Below are 21,148 nucleotides of genomic sequence, written 5' to 3'. Positions count from 1 at the left end.
AAGAGTCCTGGAAATGGCATGGCATTGCTGTTTTTATGTGGAGGAAAGGTTGGATGCCTTCAAGGATGCCCAGGGAGAGGTTGATATATGTGTCCTTTCTCACCATGAACAGTTGCTCTCTAATATTTAAAGGAAAGAGAACACTTTTTAAACAGTTTCCTTTCTATTTCAAATGAGAAGGCTAAAAGTTATTAGTAGGAAGTTTCCATTGCTACTAAAATTGATGGAACAGTTTATAGCAGTGGTTCTCAACCTTGACTGTACTCAGAACTACCGGTATCTGGATCCCAACTCCAGATGGATCTGAGGTGTGGCCTGAGCAGTTGGACTTCTTAAAAGCTCCTCAGGTGATTTTAATTTGCAGTCAAAGTTGAGAACCACTGCCTTCTAGATAAATAACCTATTTTCAAAATGAAATTCACTATTAGCTGTTTGGCTGAATTTGGCATATTTGCTCAAACAGTTCAATAATTAATGTTGTACAGTAAGTCCCCTACATATGAACCTTCAAGTTGCGAACTTTCAAAGATGCGAACGTGCGTTCACATGTCCAATCACTTAAGTTAGTTCATGTGTCTGGCGTACGTTGTCACGTGCGTGTATCCTCTACAAGTGGTTGTGCTTTTGTGTACTTTACAGTACTGTATAGAGTACAGTGGTACAGTATCTTTATTTCAAGCCCAGATGTCTGGAAGCAGTAAAAGCAGCAGTGATGTAGCTGGTACTGTTAAGAAGGCACCAAGCGATAACGATGGAAACAAAAGAGAAAACAGTTGAAAGTGGAGTGAGGCGAAAAGATGGTAGACGTCACTCATTCTTATAACGTGAATCGTTCAACCATCAGCATGATTCTAAAGAACAAGGACAAGATCATGGAACATGTGAGGTCTGCTGTGCCGATGATGTCGATAATATCGAAGAAGCAGCGTGGAAAAGTGATGGAGGAGATGGAGAAACTTCTCAGCGTGTGGAGGCAGGATCGGCATCAGTGTCGAGTCCCGCTCAGCTTAATGCTGATGCAAGAGAAAGTTAGAAGCCTTTATGAAGACTTGAAGAGGAAACATGGCGAAGAATCAGAGGGCACATCTTTTAATGCCAGCCATGGCTGGTTTCATCGGTTCAAGGCTAGAGCCAACCTTCACAGTGTAAAAGTGGCAAGGCAGTGAGTACGGATACGGTAGCTGCCCGGGAATTTCCTGAATTCTCTTCGACCCAGAGAAAGGACAAAGAGAGACAAGAGGAAGAAGAGACTGAAGAACGGAAGAGATTCACAGTGCAGGAAGTGGCAAGGGGATCTTCTTTATTTGGGGGGGCACTGTTAGTTTTTGAGGCAGAGGACTCGAATGTAGAACGGTACCACGAAGGTTGCAGCAGCCATTCAGAATGCAATCCAGTGCTACTGTTTCATCTGTGATGAGAAAAAAGGAGCTACTACCCAGACATTACTGGATCATTTTTTCAAGGTACTGTACTATAATATTAAAAATGTTCTCTTTATTTTTTGTGCTTGTTTTTTATGCATTATCTGTGTGACAAGTATTATAAACCTATTATAGTACAGTGCTATATAGCTGATTGTGTTAGTGGGGTACCTAGGCTAACTTGGTTGGACTTACAAATGTGCTTTTGGAACGGAACTTGATCGTATGTAGGGGGCTTACTGTACTATCTGCTTATTAGTTCATCTTTCACACATAAGCACATCCTTGGCTTAAACTTTTTGGAGCTGCCTGGTTAAATAAAAATTTGCTTTCATCCAAGTGAAGAATCTATAGATAATTGAAATCACAGAAAATTATTTAACCAGCCTTAAACCTTGGTTTGTTCATTCTTCCTGTAAAATGGAATCATGGAAGTCCTTATGCCTTAAGGTTGATGTGGGAATTAAATGAGGTAATAGATGTCAAAAGCACTATATCATACTGAGCGAAGTACAAAGCAGGAAACTTAACGAGACTTGGTCAAAAAAAGAATTGAGTAAAAGTGAAAATTTTATACTTTCTTTAGGTACCTATACGTGTATTTTTGGACCTATCCTCGCTGCCCTGTATACCTTTAAGCAAACCAGTGGAACTCTTAAGACTAGACTTAATGACGCCATATTTGAACACCTCTAACAGAGAAGTAAAGGTAACATAAAATGATTACTCTTGTCATATTCAGAATTATCTTAAACTATATACTACTTTACATACATAAAATAGTTTTAGCCACTTCCTTTGAAGACTTAAATTTTCTGAACAATATCCAAACATGGGCTTGGGTAAATATTAGTGAATAAAACAGGTTGGTATTAATTTGAATTGGGTGATTAAATATATTCCTTTATAAAATTTGGATCTAAAGCTACAAAGACAAAGACTTATCCAAGCCTGCTCTGTTTACTCTGATGAAATTTTCATGATTTCTTAATTTTCCTAGGTATGCATATGTAAATCTGGACAAGTGACTGCCATTCCCTTTTGGTATCATATGTACCTTGACGATGAGATTAGGTTGGATACTTCCAGTGAATCCTCCCACTGGAAACAAGCTGCAGTTGTTTTAGATAATCCCATCCAGGTGGAAATGGGAGACGAACTTGTACTCAACGTCCAGCACCACAAAAGCAACGTCAGCATCACAGTAAAGCAATGAAGAGCAGTTTTCTAATGAAAAAAGGTGGAAGTAGAGCAGCAAGTACACAGTTCTAGTCTGAATTAGTAGTGGGATTGTAATCATAAAATGGAGGTACAAAGATTTAAGTCCTTGTAATGGTCAAATATTTTTTAAAAACTGACATTAATAAAGTATTTAAAAGATCCTAAATTAAAGAGTAGCATGATTACAAAAATATTGCTGCAGACTTCCTTACTGGAAAAGGCTGTCATTAATTTTTCAAATTAGGAAACTTTTTATTGCTTGGTTTTACTTACTATAGATTAAATTTTGCCAAACCTGTTAGTTTGTACTCTAGAGCTATAAATATAAGGAATTTTGAGGCTCATTTTCAGTTTTTTCACATCTTGGCTATTTTTCTCAAATCCAAACTTATAGTGGGGATACCTCAAAAAGTTGGCTTCCACTTTAGATTGAGGGTTTATGGTTATCTGTAAATTCCAAGCTTGCTCAGTTTTTGTGTTTTGGGTATGCAAACCTGAGTAAGAATTTAAGCTCTAGACTAAATGTAATTAAAAGAGTAAAAGAGGGACAAAATAAAATCTTAGGAGGCAGTATTTTTCGTGGTCTACGTTTGGCGAAGAAAAAATTTTAAGCTGATAAGTTCAAGGAAGAGTTAAACCTAAACCAGTTATTTTTCAAAGTTTTGATTTGAATACACAGAAAGAAAAAAATAATTAGTCCAGATTTTAAAGACTTGAAATAGGAAGATTAATAAGGAAGAAGATTATCATGCCTTGTATATACTGTGTGCTCTCTGTAGGTTAGCCACACAGAAAATAAGAGTACCTTCTCTTCACACTGCCTGTTCTCCTTGCCTCTTATACTACCCAACTTTATTTTCAATAGAAATGTTTAGTTTATAATAATGGACAGAATAAAAACTTTGTATCTAATGACTGTGAACCAGTAGGTATGTTTGTGTATGTGTGTGTGTGTATGTATATGCGCTTAAATATATAAAGCATAGGTTTTGAGAAATGATACTTATCCTTGCTATTTGCAACATACCGCTCTGGCCCTTTCTGTATTTATTTTCAGTGTAAAATGTTAGACCCAATGGGCTGTGATTAACAATTAGAGGAACTCCATCCTAAGTAATAAATTTCTCCCAAATAGCATCTATAAGCCTTCTGACTGTGGTTTGATAAATAATTAAGACGACTCAGCTGAGATTTACATTTGCTGACACCTTTAGTAGCACTGAGGAAAAGCAGACTCTGTTTCTATCACAAGTTTCTTATTTATTCTTCCACTCTTCCATCCACTTTATTCTTTTCATCTCAAAGTCCTGGATAACGTATTAATCTGTTCACATTGGTGCAAATATGATTTTTAGACAGTAGTTGTTTTAAGATTAATAGATTAGGTCAGATATTTCTCCTAGTAGGAATGTAAGATATAGGCCTCTTTCATTGTAGGTATATGATTTGCAACCCTTTAATTTTTTGGACTTAATTTTTTTCTGCTGTGCCTCTAATCATGAACTTTTTGTGATAACATTAAGGGTCTATGTTGAAAGAATGAGAGATATAAAAAGTTGCAGAAAATAAATGATAAATTCTTATTTATTGAAAGACATCCAGTTGAGAAATAGAGAAATAATTGTTAGGTAAGCAGATATGGCACATGATTATGATTAAGTTCCACTAATTCATATTTCTGAATTCACTTTCTGCTAATTCCAGAGCATTATATTCATGCAGCGGTGGTAGAAAGCACTTTTTTTTTTTTAACGTCCTCCTCTTGATAGAGCACTGTAATGTCAAGAACGTTTAGTAGTCATTTCCTCCATTTGAGTACGTGATACTCTATAGTGTTAAGAAGTCAAGTCTAAGTCTAGGATATTTAGACTGGTTATCTGTGATATACAAAACCTAGTTGTATGAATCCAGTAGTTGTACCTGGTTTTCGCCATTTTGCTGAAATTTTCCATCATTAACGGCTTGTCCCAAGCACAAAATCCTGAGCAATGGGATACCAGGTAATGAAATAACGTGGTAGTAGCACAGCTTTTGCACACTGTTCAGGAGGCCACGGACTTATCTGAAGGGTCTTTTTTCTCTCCTGTAGTATCATTACATATGTCATCAGATACATTAGCTGTAGTAGGTGTAGTCTGGGGAGTCACAGTGTGTCCAAACCCTTGATAGTGACCCATGGGTGAAGGTGGCACAGAAGAGGCAACGGAAATTGCATCTTGTGATGACGATGATAACAGGCTTGTGTGTTCATTTTGATCTTGATCCTCAGGAAAAAACTTTTTCCTAGAGTGTCCCATGACTGTCCTTCCTTTAAAGTAACATAAAGGTTTCTGAGTTAGCCAAAAGTTTGGTTATTTTTACCACTATAAACTTGCCATGCTAAAAATAAGCTCCCCGCTTCCCTCCTCTCAATTTGGAGAGCCTTACTGTGGTACTGCTTTACACGAAGTCTTTTCACCTCTTAAACAAGACCTGATAGGAGAACTACAATAGCCTATTCGAATGAATTAAATGGCTGGTACTTACCAACATGCCTTACTTGTTCAGAAATATCATCCCTAATATCTGAAACATCCCACATGGCAAGAAAGGAGTCAAAGCATGAGCCCTCTTCTGCTTCTTGGACATACGGTTTATATGAGAAAGTGTAGTGATGAGCAATAGCAGCAAGGAACATCTCAATACAGATAATAAAGTCCTACAACAACAATATCAACAATGTCAGCCATGTTGGAGTTTAAATCTAGTTTTGCAGGTAAAAAGGGAAAGCACTATCTTTCTCTCTTTTCAAAAGTACTTAAGTACCAACAGCTGTTTTTTTCCCACAAGACTGTATTCATTTTTTCATTTTCCAAAATAATTTTTGACCTCTTCAAAAAAAAAAAAACAAACACAAAACGCCAAAAGTTTAACTCTATTTTGCACTACCTCAATCAAGTACTTCTTTGCCAAGTACAATGCATTCTCTTCCACTGTCCAAGGACTTAGAGGAGAAATGCATAAAGTGAAATAGAGTAGGAATAACAAAATCTAGGTTCTGTTCCTGGTTCTACTACAAATTAGTAACTGTGACCAATTTTTCTAGGGCTCCCCCATTTCCTCACATGTGAAGTGAGGATAGCAGTAGCTCCATAGCCTGCATGTGGTCAGGCTGAGGAGATAACATGTAAAAATGCTTAACAAATAGTAAAGTTCTGTTGAATTCAGAGAGAGCATTACTTACCTGGAGTCCTGTGGCCACAGCTTCTACTGTTTGCCATTCCCACGTATGCTTTTCAGAAATAACGCCAACTTTTACCAACAAAGCAATAACTACTGCTTGCCTATATGTTAGGAAAAGGTAAACGCCAAATCTATATCAAGCATAAAATGAGCAGTTGCTTTAAAAATATGCCATTTAAAAAGTTAAACCCCAGCACAACCTGTGGACCACCGCCACCCTGCCTTTACAGTGTATTCGTGAAGGCACTGTGTACCTATATTAAATATACTTGTTTTACAAATTTACTTCTAGTACAGTTTCATCACATGAACTTTGATTATGTATTCTTAGAACTTCAGTACGTGGTTTATAGTCTTTATTTTGAAAGTGTGCACAGTAATTAGCTTTTAAGTTCTTCCTACACATAGACAATGCCTAACACCTTGTACAACTGGAATTTAAAATGAAATAAAGAACAGATACTTAAATGTTATTTATGCATGTATCAATTGATTACTCAGATTATTTTAAAGAACATTTTGAAACCAGTCTTGTTTGAAGTCCTGGAACTAGAGACAAACTCAGAAGGGGTCTGACTCCAAGATGGGGAGTCATACTGAGCATTTCAAGCAAATCTAGGGATCTGCCCCTAGGTGAAATTTAAATAGCTAAAATGAGATAGTTAGATAAGCTTTCATAGATCTATATACAAGAATATTCACTTCAATATTGCTTGTAATGGTAAAGAAAAATTAGGAACAACCTAAATGTCAATAGGAGATTGGTTACAAAGTTCTATCCACATATCAGAATACTATATGAGGTGAAAACAAAAGACCCAAACAAAATTACATCCTCACTGTACTTACAAAGAACTATGACTGCAATCTACTAAATGTATCATTGAGTTCTACAAGTTTTTATAGTATGTATTTGTATTTCTGTGGAGTTATATAAAATGATGGGGACCACAATGTCAATCATTCATGCTGGGTAGTAGGATTTCAGGGATTTTTCTTTCCCCCCTTTTTGTATTATTTGTATATTGTTAAATTTGGTGTATTTGTTTCTAGGCCCCTATCACCCACGCCTTTACTAAACTGGGACCATGTATAGTTTTGCCCTCTGTTTTAAACAGTATTTTTACTAATGAACATTTCCTCACATTAAATATTCTACATGATGTTTATCGTCCAAACTGTATTCTCTTATATAAAGAGACCATGATTTTTTTTAATGATTCCCTTAGTGTTGAGACATTCAGTGTCTCAAACTGTTTTCTTTTTATAAATGTTACAGTGACCATCTAATTATTTCTTTATGAAAAACCAAGAAGGGCTAAAAGAATGAACTTTTTGAAAGCTAAGTAGACATTTTAATTCATCTTCCATATTAAGACTTTTAAAAATCCTTCCGAATCAACAGTTTTATTGCCCTTTAGAAAATGAGAACATTTAAGAAAAAGCAACACTTACCAAAAAGAAACAAAAACCACCAGCTTTACACAAAGAAATTTGCCAACAGGTTGGATTGGACTCAGTTCTTCCTTCAGTACTTTATAAAACAGGAGGAGACAATACATGGCAAACTAGAAACAAACAAAGTTCTTAAATAAGAATAACTAAATATGGTATTAGAGATATTGATATTAAAGTTATAGACCAGAGACCTGGTACAGAGTAATGTTTCAGGCAAAATTTTCTACGCTTTATTTTGCTATTTTTAGATTGACAACAAGCTTTTATATTTTACTGTGGATGAATATATACAGTATGAAATTTCTCAGAAGAGATGTATAACATCTTCCCTGAAAATGGTTTTAAGTGTTCACTTACAGGAGCCCACAAAGAACACAATGAACAAGTGACTGCCATGAGTGGAAGAAAAGGCTCTCATTCAACCAAAATAAAAACATCTATCTGCTTGTTAATGGCTTTTATACACAAATTACCGTTCATTGTATAAGGGCTGAGCTTACTAACTACTAATTGTATGCATATTATTTATAAGTGAACACATTAAATAAGTACTACTTCAATAAAACTGTGACCATGAAATCGGAAAGTAAGGAATCAGGGAAACCATTTTTCTTGAGGGCAGTAAGTTAATCCAGCTGAATTTACTTTTTAAAGATAAATGCTCAAGACATTAACTATTTTTAGAAATCAGTTGTAATTAGCGTAGTGTTGCATAACAATGAACATTTCCCTAAAAGTTTACTTTTTCCTATTATAAAATGCTCATTTAAATTATTTTAGAATATGAAAGCATGGTCCCATCATTCAACCATTTCTTTCTACACATAAGGTGGGTTTTAGCAGGTATAACCAACTAAATATGAAATTTTGTTGCCTGATGCTTTTTTCCACTTAAAGTGTCCTTTTCCATATATTTCATTAAATAACTGCCTAGTGTTTTGGCCAATGGAAGGTACATAGTATATTTAACTAGTTGGACTGTTTCCAGGCTTTTGCAATTAACAAACAATAGGCTTTATATACAAACACACTGAAAGCAAAAGTACTTCTGGCCATTTCTTGAGGCATTCCCAGAAGTGGAATTACTGGTTCCAGAGAATATGAACATATTGAAAAGCTTTGAATACACAAGCATTTGATTTTTATTATAAATTTCTAATACCACACATGCATGCCATTGCACCTAAACTATTATTTTGCTGAAAACATTAATGAAAGATTTTCAATAAAATGCACATTCCTGTTTTTTTGTTTTTTTTTTCGGTACATGGGCCTCTCACTGTTGTGGCCCCGCCCGTTGCGGAGCACAGGCTCCGGACAGGCAGGCTCAGCAGCCATGGCTCACGGGCCCAACTGCTCCGCGGCATGTGGGATCTTCCCAGACTGGGGCATGAACCTGTGTCCCCTGCATCAGCAGGCAGACTCTCAACCACTGCGCCACCAGGGAAGCCCCACATTCTTAAGTTGAAAGGATCCAATAGTTATATCTTTGGAGCATTTCAGTTTCTATAACATCATTTTTAAAAACTTGGCACTCTCAATTTTCAAGTCCAAATATATGAGAGAATTTTATCCTCCCATTTTAATTCAAACCCTGTACTGTCATATACCAATAAAACATTTTTCTTACTGGATATGCCTAGGATATGTGCTTTTTATTTAAAAGGAGAGCATTGTGTTTTTATTTATGACATATCCATATAACTATGCAATGAATACCAGAATCAAATGAAAAAACATAATCAATGAGTCAGTGTATAAGTCACCAGATAATCAACAAAGATATTATATCTTTATATATGTATAAAGATATATGTTAAAGTTTCAAGTTCTTCCTACAGATGAAGTTCAATATTAAAGTTACAATTAAGCTTTATTCCAGAAGAGACTTTCCCTAAAAAAATTTAGCACTATAGATCTAAATTTAGTACAGTTAAGATGAATATTTACTTACCAACTGTGACATATTATTTATTATAACCAAGTAAGTCCAAGCATTTGAAAAGCTAAAGTTCCCTTCATCATATATACCAAGCAGCTCACAGATTCTAAAAAATGGTAAAAATGAGACAACTTTATGAATAACTAAATCAAAAATACATTTTAAAATACAGCAATGACAGCAATACTTAAATTTAGAAGTCAGTTTATTTCAAAGATCCTGTAGATAGTCACTTGATTTTGGCCATAGAGGTTGTTCAAAAATTAAAAGAAAAACATTTTTCTAGAAATGTTACCATATTACTATTCCTCCAATTTGAAGGAAATCCAAAAGACATAACATTGAACTAGAAAGGGTAATTATTAGATTCAAAAAAATGATGCTGCCTAATTTTAAAAAGATTGTTAAAAACATATAATGCAGGTCTATAACTACAACTATAATTTTTTCTCCCAAATTGTCTTGGAGGCAACTTTTATGATGACCCAGATCTAAGTATTAACTTGTCTTGATTACCCAATTTCTAAACAGCAGAGAAATAAAGCATGCCTTCATAAATAAGTGAATTAGTTTTAATTCCAAGGCAAATGTCACTAAAGAATTGCTAGCACAGAAGCAGAATAAAGAATTGAATGCTTCTTTCACCTTTCTTTCCATTCTTCCTCTATTAACAGACAAAATGCTTGAATAGCTAGCAGATAAAATACACACTCTACCTGCTTTAAACTATTTGATGTTCTTAAATTTTTAGGGAATAGTTTTACCAGGTAGCTTAATGATACCCCATTTTACCTGAAGTGCTAAGACTTGACAGAATTTTTTAAAAAGGAAAATATGTTTTCTTCTTTAGAATACAGTACTCATTTAGAAAATAAAAGCATGTAATGAATCTATAGTGGTATACTTTAACTTCATGTACTAGATGTTTCTGTAAAGCTGTGTGAACATTAATACTTGAAAAAGAATATTTGATAATGCTTTCCAGAAATCTCCAGAGAATATTATTTAGAATAATCCTGTGGTGATTCCTTGTCTATACATGGTCACCTTATTTATTATAATATAGTAGGATTTCTATATACTGTTTTTATACCAGACTAGATGTGTTATAAACAAGTAATGCTTTTCTACTCAGTTGTCCCACTAAGTAAAAGCATGAGAATTTTTGAAAAATAAATAATAATATAAGTTCTGTGCACTTACAAAGCAACGATGGTGGTGAATGGTCTGACAACTGTATATTGTAATACACCCAGTTTGCATCTGAACAGCAAGACTCTGCCAAAGAAAAAGAACTTAGCATTTCACCTACTCATTTCACTAGTATCAAGCTTTCTCCAAAGCCCCCAAATTAAAATCACTTTCACAAATGATGCCACATTTATACTTAATTCTTTTAATTTAGTCAATCTAAATGGCTACTTGAGAAGAATGGGGATGGTAGCATACAAATTATCTAAATACTATTTTTTAAATTGCGTAACAACTACATCTTCTGAAAGATCTCCCTTCCTATGTCCAGTCTCAAATTCCTGAATAGTGCAGCACAAAACAGGAACAAAAAGAATGAAAGTGGGTCCCTGTGTATTTCTGGAAGAAAAACCAAGTAACAAATAAATTACGTGTAGGGTTGCATATATGAAACCATATTCAGAAAATATTATTTACATTTAGGATTCAGTTTCAAGTTTGGATTTATATATATATATATATAATTCCAGAGAGTATCACTGACTAGATACTCTGAAAGAACAAAACAGAGATCCTATCCTACATAAAACAGTTTTTATCACTGAGGTCACTTAATGTAGGGGAAAATTCACAAGGAGTAACAAACAAAAACAAAGCAAAAAAGTCCCAAAACAACAACTATCAAAAAAAAGGCTCTCTATGTGACCACCTTGTGTAAGCCTCCTTAGGAAACAATGATGCTCTGAGCGCAAATGTTTATTTAGCACTCCTCCGTCAAGTTTATGTATTATAAATCCCCTAATTTAAGAACTACATCTAGACTGAGAAGAATGAGCCTGACATACAGACCCTGAGGCATTGGGTTACTAGGACTCAATGAAAAACTGATCAGGTTCTATGTGCTGAGAGCCTTCTCTGTGCTGAAGCGGCTCACTCCCACTGACAGCTAACTGTGCCCCTGTGGAGGTGGGCGTGGCAGCTGCACTTGGGCTTGTTATAAGACCTTTTCATGAACATGCCTGGGCTACACTGTGCTTCTGGTCCCATACTCTTTACAAAGCTAAATTAAGTAGAAGTTGGGTTAAACCTGTAGTGTTCTATGAGCTGATTGTCAAATCAAACCTGAGACCAGTAGGGTGACTATGCAAATGTATTAAATAGTCAATTAGATACCTTTGAAAGCTGTGGAGAATTAATGAACTGGAAGATGTATCTGAAGAAATTGGCCATAATGTAATAAAGGCTGAGACAAAGAGACAAACATGAAAGAGAGTTACAAAGAATAGAACAAAATCAGAAGGTCTAACATACTTAAAAGTTACAGGAGAGTAGAGGAAGGGCAAAAGCAGAAGTTTACGGCTGAGAACTTTTCAGAACTGAGCAAAGACACAAATCAACAGATTGAGGCACCCTGTAAATGAAGCTGGACTAAAAACAAAAAACAACTTGGTAGGGAAACTACAAAACATCAAAGACAGGGAGGGTCTTAAAAAATGCAGTTAGACTCCCTCTTGCGAGAGCACTGGAATCACAACTAACTGCTGAACAATCATCAACAGGAAGACACTGGAACTCAGCAAAAAAGTTACCCCATTTCAAAGACAAAGGAGAAGCCACAATGAGACGGTAGGAGGGGCACAATCACAACAGAATCAAATCCCATAACCTCTGCGTGGGTGACTCACAAACCTGAGAACACTTATACCACAGAAGTTGACCCAATGGAGTGAAGGTTCTGAGCTTCACATCAGGCTTCCCAACCTGGGGGTCTGGCAATGGGAGGAAGAATTCCTAGAGAATCAATCTTTGAAGGCTAGTGGGATTTGACTGCAGGACTTCAACAGGGCTTGGGGAAATGGAGACGCCACTCTTGGAGGGCACACACAAAGTACTCTGTGCATCAGGACCCAGGGGGAAGGAGCAGTGACCCCATAGGAGACTGAACCACACCTACCTGCTAGTGTTGGAGGGTCTCCTGCAGAGGCGGGGGGCAGCTGGCTCACCGTGAGGACAAGGACACTGATGGCAGAAGTTCTGGGATGTACTCCTTGGTGTGAGCCCTCCGAGAGCCCTCCATTAGCCCCACCAAAGAGCCAGGTAGGCTCCAGTGTTGGGTCGCCTCAGGGAGGGGACCCAGTCCAACCCATCAACAGCCAAGCAGATTAAAGTTTTAATGAGCTCTGCCCACCAGAGCAACACCCAGCTCTACCCACCACCAGTACCTCCCATCAGGAAATTTGCGCAAGCCTCTCAGATAGCCTCATCCACCAGAGGGCAGACACAGAAGCAAGAACTACAATCCTGCAGCCTGTGGAACAAAAACTGCAATCACAGAAAGACACTCAAGATGAAAAGGCAGAGGGCTATGTAACAGATGAGGAACAAGATAAAACCCCAGAAAAACAACTAAATGAAGTGGAGATAGGCAACCTTCCAGAAAAAGAATTCAGAATAATGATAGTGAAGATGATACAGGACCTTGTAAAAAGAATGGAGGCAAAGATCAAGAAGATGCAAGAAATGTTTAACAAAGGCCTAGAAGAATTAAAGAACAAACAAACAGAGATGAACAATACAATAACTGAAATGAAAAATACACTAGAGGGAATCAATAGGAGAATAACTGAGGCAGAAGAATGGATAAGTGACCTGGAAGACAGAATGGTGGAATTCACTGCCACAGAACAGAATAAAGAAAAAAGAATGAAAAAAATGAAGACAGCCTAAGAGACCTCTGGGACAACATTAAATGTAACAACATTCGTATTATAGGGGTCCCAGAAGGAGAAGAGAGAGAGAAAGGACCCGAGAAAATATTTGCAGAGATTATAGTCGAAAACTTCCCTAACATGGGAAAGGAAATAGCCACCCAAGTCCAGGAAGCACAGAGAGTCCCAGGCAGGATAAACCCAAGGAGAAACACACCGAGACACATAGTAATCAAATTGACAAAAATTAAAGACAAAGAAAAATTATTGAAAGCAACAAGGGAAACACGACAAATAACATACAAGGGAACTCCCATAAGGTTAATAGCTGATTTCTCAGCAGAAACTCTACAAGCCAGAAGGGAGTGGCATGATATACTTAAAGTGATGAAAGGGAAGAACCTACAACCAAGATTACTCTACCAGAAAGGATCTCATTCAGATTCAACAGAAAACTCAAAAGCTTTACAGATAAGCAAAACCTAAGAGAATTCAGCACCACCAAACCAGCTCTACAACAAATGCTAAAGGAACTTCTCTAAATGGGAAACACAAGAGAAGAAAAGGACCTACAAAAACAAACCCATAACAATTAAGAACATGGTAATAGGAACACACATATCGATAATTACCTTAAGCATGAATGGATTAAATGCTCCAACCAAAAGACACAGGCTTGCTCAATGGATACAAAAACAAGACCCATATATATGCTGTCTACAAGAAACCTACTTCAGACCTAGGGATACATACAGACTGAAAGTGAGGGAATGGAAAAAGATATTCCATGCCAATGGAAATCAAAAGAAAGCTGGAGTAGCAATACTCATATCAGAAAAAGACTTTAAAATAAAGAATGTTACAAGAGACAAGGAAGGACACTACATAATGATCAAGGGATCAATCCAAGAGGAAGATATAACAATTATAAATATATATGCACCCAACATAGGAGCACCTTGATACATAAGGCAACTGCTAACAGCTATAGAAGAGGAAATTGACAGTAACTCAATAATAGTGAGGGACTCTAACACCTCACTTACACCAATCGACAGATCATCCTGACAGAAAATTAATAAGGAAACACAAGCTTTAAATGACACAACAGACCAGATAGATTTAATTGATATTTGACATTCCATCCAAAAACAGCAGATTACACTTTCTTCTCAAGTCCTCATGGAATATTTCAAAGGTTAGATCATATCCTTGGTCACAAATCAAGCACTGGTAAATTTAAGAAAATTGAAATCATATCAAATATCTTTTCCGACCACAACGCTATGAGACTAGATATCAATTACAGGAAAAAAGTCTGTAAAAAATGCAAACACATGGAGGCTAAACAACACACTACTAAATGACCAAGAGATCACGGAAGAAATCAAAGAGGAAATCAAAAAATACCTAGAGACAAATGACAATGAAAATACGTTGATCGAAAACCTATGGGATGCAGTAAAAGCAGTTCTAAGAGGGAAGTTTATAGCAATACAAGCCTACCTCAAGAAAGAAGAAAAATTTCAAATAAACAATCTAAACTTACACCTAAACAAACTAGAGAAAGAAGAACAAACAAAACCCAAAGTTAGTAGAAGGAGAGAAATCATAAAGATCAGAGCAGAAATAAATGAAATAGAAACAAAGAAAACAATAGCAAAGATCAATAAGACTAAAAGCTGGTTCTTTGAGAAGATAAAACAAAATTGATAAACGATTACCCAGACTCATCAAGAAAAAGAGGGAGAGGACTCAAATCAATAAAATTAGAAATGCAAAAGGAGAAGTTAGAACAGACACCACAGAAATACAAAGCATTCTAAGAGACTACTACAAGCAACTCTATGCCAATAAAATGGACAACCTGGAAGAAATGGACAAATTCTTAGAAAGGTATAACCTTCCAAGATTGAACCAGGAAGAAATAGAAAATATGAACAGACCAATCACAAGTAATGAAATTGAAACTGTGATTAAAAATCTTCCAACAAACAAAAGTCCAGGACCAGATGGCTTCACAGGTGAATTCTATCAAACATTTAGAGAAGAGCTAACACCCATCCTTCTGAAACTCTTCCAAAAAACTGCAGAGGAAGGAACACTCCCAAACTCATTCTATGAGGCCACCATCACCCTGATATGAAAACCAGACAAAGATACTACAAAAAAAGAAAATTACAGACCAATATCTTTGATGAATTTAGATGTAAAAATCCTCAACAAAATACTAGCAAACAGAATCTAACAATATATTGAAAGGATCATACACCATGATCAAGTGGAATTTATCCCAGGGATGGAAGGATTCTTTAATATATACAAACCAATCAATGTGATACACCATATTAACAAACTGAAGAATAGAAACCATATGATCATCTCAATAGATGCAGAAAAACTCCGGACAAAATTCAACACCCATTTATGAAAAAACTCTCCAGAAAGTGGGCATAGAGGGAGCCTACCTCAACACAATAAAGGCCATATACAACAAACCCACAGCAAACATCATTCTCAATGGTGATAAACTGAAAGCATTTCCTCTAAGATCAGGAACAAGACAAGGATGTCCACTCTCGCCACTATTATTCAACATAGTTTTGGAAGTCCTAGCCATGGCAATCAGAAAAGAAAAAGAAATAAAAGGAATAAAAATTGGAAAGGAAGAAGTAAAACTGTCACTGTTTGCAGATGACATGATACTATACGTAGAGAATCCTAAAGATGCCACCAGAAAACTATTAGAGCTAATCAATGAATGTGGTAAAGGTGCAGAACACAAAATAAATGCACAGAAATCTCTTGCGTTCCTATACACTAATGATGAAAAATCTGAAAGAGAAATTAAGGAAACACTCCCATTCACCATTGCAAAAAAAAGAATAAAATACCTAGGAATAAACCTACTTGGGAGACAAAAGACCTGTATGCAGATATAAGACACTGATGAAAGAAATTAAAGATGATACAAACAGATGGAGAGATATACCATGTTCTTGGATTAGAAGAATCAATATTGTGAAAATGACTGTACTACCCAAAGCAATCTACAGATTCAATGCAATCCCTATCAAATTACCAATGGCAGTTTTACAGAACTAGAAAAAAACAAATCTTAAAGTTTGTATGGAGACACAAAAGATCCTGAACAGCCAAAGCAGTCTTGAGGGAAAAAAGCGGAGCTGGAAGAATCAGGCTCCCTGACTTCAGACTATACTACAAAGCTACAGTAATCAAGACAGTATGGTACTGGCACAAAAACAGAAATATAGATGAATGGAACAAGATAGAAAGCCCAGAGATAAACCCATGCACCTATGGTCAACTAATCTATGACAAAGGAGGCAAGGATATACAATGGAGAAAAGACAGTCTCTTCAATAAGTGGTGCTGGGAAAACTGGACAGCTACATGTAAAAGAATGAAATTAGAACACTCCCTAACACCATACACAAAAATAAACTCAAAATGGATTAAAGACCTAAATGTAAGACCGGACAGTATAAAACTCTTAGAGGAAAACATAGGAAGAACACTCTTTGACATAAATCACAGCAAGATCTCCTTTGTTCCCACCTCCTAGAGTAATGGAAATAAAAACAAAAATAAACAAATGGGACCTAATGAAACTTAAAAGCTTTTGCACAGCAAAGGAAACCATACACAAGATGAAAAGACAACCCACAGAATGGGAGAAAATATCTGCAAATGAATCAATGGACAAAGGATTCATCTCCAAAATATATAAACAGCTCATGCAGCTTAATATTAAAAAAACAAACAACCCAATCAAAAAATGGGCAGAAGACCTAAGCAGACATTTCTCCGAAGCAGACATACAGATGGCCAAGAGGCATATGAAAAGCTGCTCAACATCACTAATTATTAGAGAAATGCAAATCAAAACTACAATGAGGTAGCACCTCACACCAGTTTGAATGGGCATCATCAGAAAATCTACAAACAACAAATGCTGGAGAGGATGCGGAGAAAAGGGAACCCTCTTGCACTGTTGGTGGGAATGTAAATTGATACAGCCACTATGGAGAACAGTGTGGAGGTTCCTTAAAAAACTAAAAATAGAATTACCATATGACCCAGCAATCCCACTACTGGGCATATATCCTGAGAAAACCATAATTCAAAAAGACACATGCACCCCAATGTTCACTGCAGCACTGTTTACAATAGCTGGGACATGGAAGTAACCTAAATGCCCATCGATAGATGAATGGATAGAGAAGATGTGATACATATATACAGTGGAATATTACTCAGCCATAAAAAGGAACGAAACTGGGTCATTTGTAGAGATGTGGATGGATGTAGAGACTGTCATACAGAGTGAGGTAAGTCAGAAAGAGAAAAACAAATATTGTATATTAACGCATATATGTGGAACCTAGAAAAATGGTACAGATGAACTAGTTTGCAGAGCAGAAATAGAGACAGAGACATAGAGAACAACGTATGGACACCAAGAGGGGAAAGTGGCCGGTGGGGGGTGGTTGTATGATGAATTGGGATAATGGGATTGACATATATACACTAATATGTATAAAATGGATAACTAATAAGAACCTGCTGTATAAAAACATAAATAAAATTTAAAACTTCCCAAAAAAATGCAGTTGGAGATAGGTCACCTATAATGGAATGACAACTGGATTAACAGTAGAGGCTTAACAGTAACAATTGAAGCCAGAATTAGGTGGAACAAAATCTTCAAAATGTTTGGAGAAAATTCCTGTCAACAAAGGAGTATATCCAGCAAAACTATCTTTCAAGAATGAGGGCAAAATAAAGATATTTTTGGTTAAGTATATCTGAGAAAAGTTGCCACTGATACACTGACACTAAATGAACTTTCAAGGGCCATACTTTAGAAAGAAGGAAATGATCCCAGTCAGAAGATCTGAGATGCAAGAGGAGTAAGGAACAAATAAATTGATGCACTACAGTGAAATCTATAAAAAAATTACCAAAAAAAAAAAAAATTCTATCCAAAAATTGATATCTAATTTTTAAGATTAAAATAGGGCTTTATATAATCACAGTAAGACTAGAAATAGAAACTATAACTAGTAGTGAGGGAAAAAAAATGGAATAAGAAAAACAGCAACAAAATAATGTAATCAACTATCAGTGAGATTTGGAGTAGCACCTGTAACCCAACATTGATACAGCTGCAGTGTACTCCATAAACAGTAAGATAGTCACATTAAAACTACAAATAGTCAAAGATTATAAATAAAGTTTTATCACTAGATAAGCTATGAAAAAACTTTTGGTTTTCAAGGTTTTATGTACATATATATACACTTTTTAACAATTGCAAATATGGAATCACGGACCTGTAATGTATTAACTTTTGTTCAGTGTGGGTGATATAAAATAGATTTGTCTATTACATTTATTAAATTTGTTTGTATCCCAGAAATGATTGAAAAACTTTAAAATTATTTATTAAATAATTAGAAGGACCTTCTCAAACTTCTTATAGCTTTTTCAAAGTATTAAATGAAAGTTTATATTTTTAAAAAGAGACTAAATGCAATCTGGATTCCTGGATTGGATCCTGGAACAGAAAAAGGACATTAGTGGAAAAACTGAGGAAATCTGAATAGTCTGCAGTTAATAGTATTGTACCAATGTTATTTCTTACTTTTGACAAATGTACCAGGATTACAAAAGATGTTAATATTAGGGGAAGCTGGATAAAGGATAATAGCAAATCTCTGTCTTGTCTTTGCAACTTTTCTGTAAATTTAAAATTATTCCAAAATAAAAGTTTATTTTAAAAGTGTAATCAATGAAAAAAGGAAACTAGAAAAAGTGAGACAGAACAAAAAGTCCCCAAAATTATAAATGAATATATCAATAATCACAAAAATATAAATAGCATACCTTGTATAAGTGATGTATCATCAGATTAGAATTAAAGAAAACACTAAACTTAAAAAAAAAAAGTTATACACCTCATTAAGGACACAGAAAAGATGAAAGTGAAAGATAGTGAAAGGTAAGCCAGGCAAATACTAAACAAAGGAAAGATAGGATAGGATACCTGTTAACATCAGACAAAGTAACTTTAAGACAAAAAAGATTTTTTGCAATAGAAACTATCTAAACATAAAGCAAAAACTGACAGAAGTACACAAAGAAATTGACAAATTATCAGTGGCAGAATTTCAACGTCTCTTTCAGTAACTGATAGAACAAGTAGCCAAAATCAACAGAAATGTAGACAAACTGAATAACATAATAAAATAAGATTGACCTCATGGAGATAAACACTACACAGCCACTCACTAATACAGCATACACATTCTCTTCAAGCACACAGAGAACCATTATAAAAACTGATCATGTACCAGAGGGCATGAAACAAATCTTAACCAAGTTCAGAGACTGTCTCATACATTCTCTGACTACAATGCAAATAAATAAAATGAAAAAAAATCCTCATATTTGGAAGTTTTAAAATACTTCAAAATAACTTGGGTGAAGAAAAAAATCCAAACAGAAATTTAAAAACCTTAAACTGGATGATGATGAAAATGTTAAATATGAAAACGGATTCATGGGGCGATAGATGTTAAACAGGCTTATTGTGGTAGTCATTTCATTTATTGTATATACAAATATTGAATAGTTATGTTGGACAACTAAAACTAATATAATGTTGCATGTCAATTATACCCCAACAAAAACAGGGATTCAGTGAATGCAGAACATGAACGGAATTATATAGTTTTAAATGCAGTATTAAAAAAGAAGAAAGGCTAGAAATTAATGAGCTAAGACTCATGTTAGAATAAGAACAGAGTAAACCAAAGGAAATGGGAGAAATGAAGTAAAAATAGAGTATAAATTAATGAAATAGAAAACAAACATACAGATAATCAACAAAACCAAGAGTCAGTTCTTAAAAAGACTAGTTAAAAATAGGCAAACTTCCAGCAAGACTGTTCAAGGAAAAAATAGAGATACTAGTAACATTAGAAAGGGAAAAGGAGTCATAATGACAGATTCAAAAGAGATTAAGATATAAACTAATATATGCTTATACATTTTATTTTTATTTTTTATTTTTTGGCCGTGCCACGTGGGATCTTAGTTCCCCGACCAGAGATCGAACCTGCGTCCCGCAGTGGAAGCATGGAGTCATAATCAATGGACCACCAGGGAAGTCCCTACCTATACATTTTTTTGGCTGTGTTGGGTCTTTGTTGCTGTGCACGGGCTTTCTCTAGTTTCAATGAGCAGGGGCTACTCTTCATTGTAGTAGGCGGGTTTCTCATTGTGGTGGCTTCTCTTGTTGCAGAGCATGGGCTCTAGGCACACAGGCTTCAGTAGTTCCAGCACACAATCTCAGTAGTTACAGCATGCGGGCCTTAGAGTGCGTGGGCTTCAGTAGTTGTGGTGCGTGGGCTCAATAGTTGTGGCGCATGGGCTCTAGAGCTCAAGCTCAGTAGTTGTGGCGCACGAGCTTAGCTGCTCTGCGGCATGTGGGATCTTCCCGGACTAGGGATCGAACCCATGTCCCCTGCATTGGCAGGCGGATTCTTAACCACTGTGCCACCAGGGAAATCCCCTAACTATACATTTTTAAACTTTGTCTATTCTGCTTAATTCCTAAATGCTATAGTTAAAAAAAAATTTTTTCCAGAAACAACGGGAAGCCTAAACAGTTCTATAATTGTCCTCCCACAAAGAACAGTCCAGAACTAATCTTTCAAGGTATAGTATATAATCTCTTTCTGTGATATATAAATAAAATGCAATAACTCCTATTCAGGCAGTAAAACTTGGATGTGAAAACCAGAGAGGGCCAGTATAAGAAAGGAAAATCATAACCCAATCTTTCTCATGAACAAAGTTGTAAAAATTCTATAAAGCTTATGATGTAGAAAAGCTGATGATACATCATAACCACTTAAAATTTATCTTCTAAAAGCAAGGGGATTTTAACATGAGAA

The 21,148-nt window shown here is 35.7% G+C and overlaps 2 protein-coding genes and 1 long non-coding RNA gene across 4 annotated transcripts in view; 1 reads left to right on the top strand and 2 right to left on the bottom strand.

Moving 5' to 3' along the window:
* The window catches only part of PRMT9 (protein arginine methyltransferase 9), a 30,004-nt gene extending 26,450 nt beyond the window's left edge, over positions 1–3,554 (top strand). Inside the window, exons 11-12 of one of the 2 annotated variants that reach the window (XR_007476924.1) lie at positions 696–1,463; positions 2,008–2,133. Coding sequence is in view for 1 of the 2 variants with exons in the window: in XM_004263619.4 (XP_004263667.1) it covers positions 2,008–2,130; positions 2,422–2,637 (339 nt within the window). In the remaining variant the exon portion in view is untranslated. Of the gene's footprint in view, positions 1–695; positions 1,464–2,007; positions 2,134–2,421 lie in introns of those variants that run through there. The other variant, XM_004263619.4, reaches the window with a different exon arrangement.
* Positions 3,555–4,208: 654 nt separating this feature from the next.
* Positions 4,209–21,148, bottom strand: part of TMEM184C (transmembrane protein 184C) — a 31,456-nt gene continuing 14,516 nt past the window's right edge. Inside the window, exons 5-10 of the mRNA XM_033402880.2 lie at positions 10,468–10,542; positions 9,277–9,370; positions 7,320–7,432; positions 5,866–5,965; positions 5,169–5,340; positions 4,209–4,950 (exon numbers count right to left, since the gene is read on the bottom strand). Of these exons, the coding sequence (XP_033258771.1) occupies positions 4,685–4,950; positions 5,169–5,340; positions 5,866–5,965; positions 7,320–7,432; positions 9,277–9,370; positions 10,468–10,542 (820 nt within the window). The 3' untranslated portion in view covers positions 4,209–4,684. The remainder of the gene's footprint in view (positions 4,951–5,168; positions 5,341–5,865; positions 5,966–7,319; positions 7,433–9,276; positions 9,371–10,467; positions 10,543–21,148) is intronic.
* LOC125964190 (uncharacterized) lies at positions 11,502–20,263 on the bottom strand. Its single transcript, XR_007476925.1, has 2 exons — positions 12,410–20,263; positions 11,502–11,698 (listed from the first exon to the last, which is right to left on the bottom strand). It is a non-coding gene; the product is annotated as an uncharacterized LOC125964190 (long non-coding RNA).

This window comes from Orcinus orca, chromosome 4 (assembly GCF_937001465.1).
Source record: "Orcinus orca chromosome 4, mOrcOrc1.1, whole genome shotgun sequence".
NCBI classification, from domain to species: Eukaryota; Metazoa; Chordata; class Mammalia; order Artiodactyla; family Delphinidae; genus Orcinus; species Orcinus orca.
This window is presented reverse-complemented; position numbering and strand designations above follow the sequence as displayed.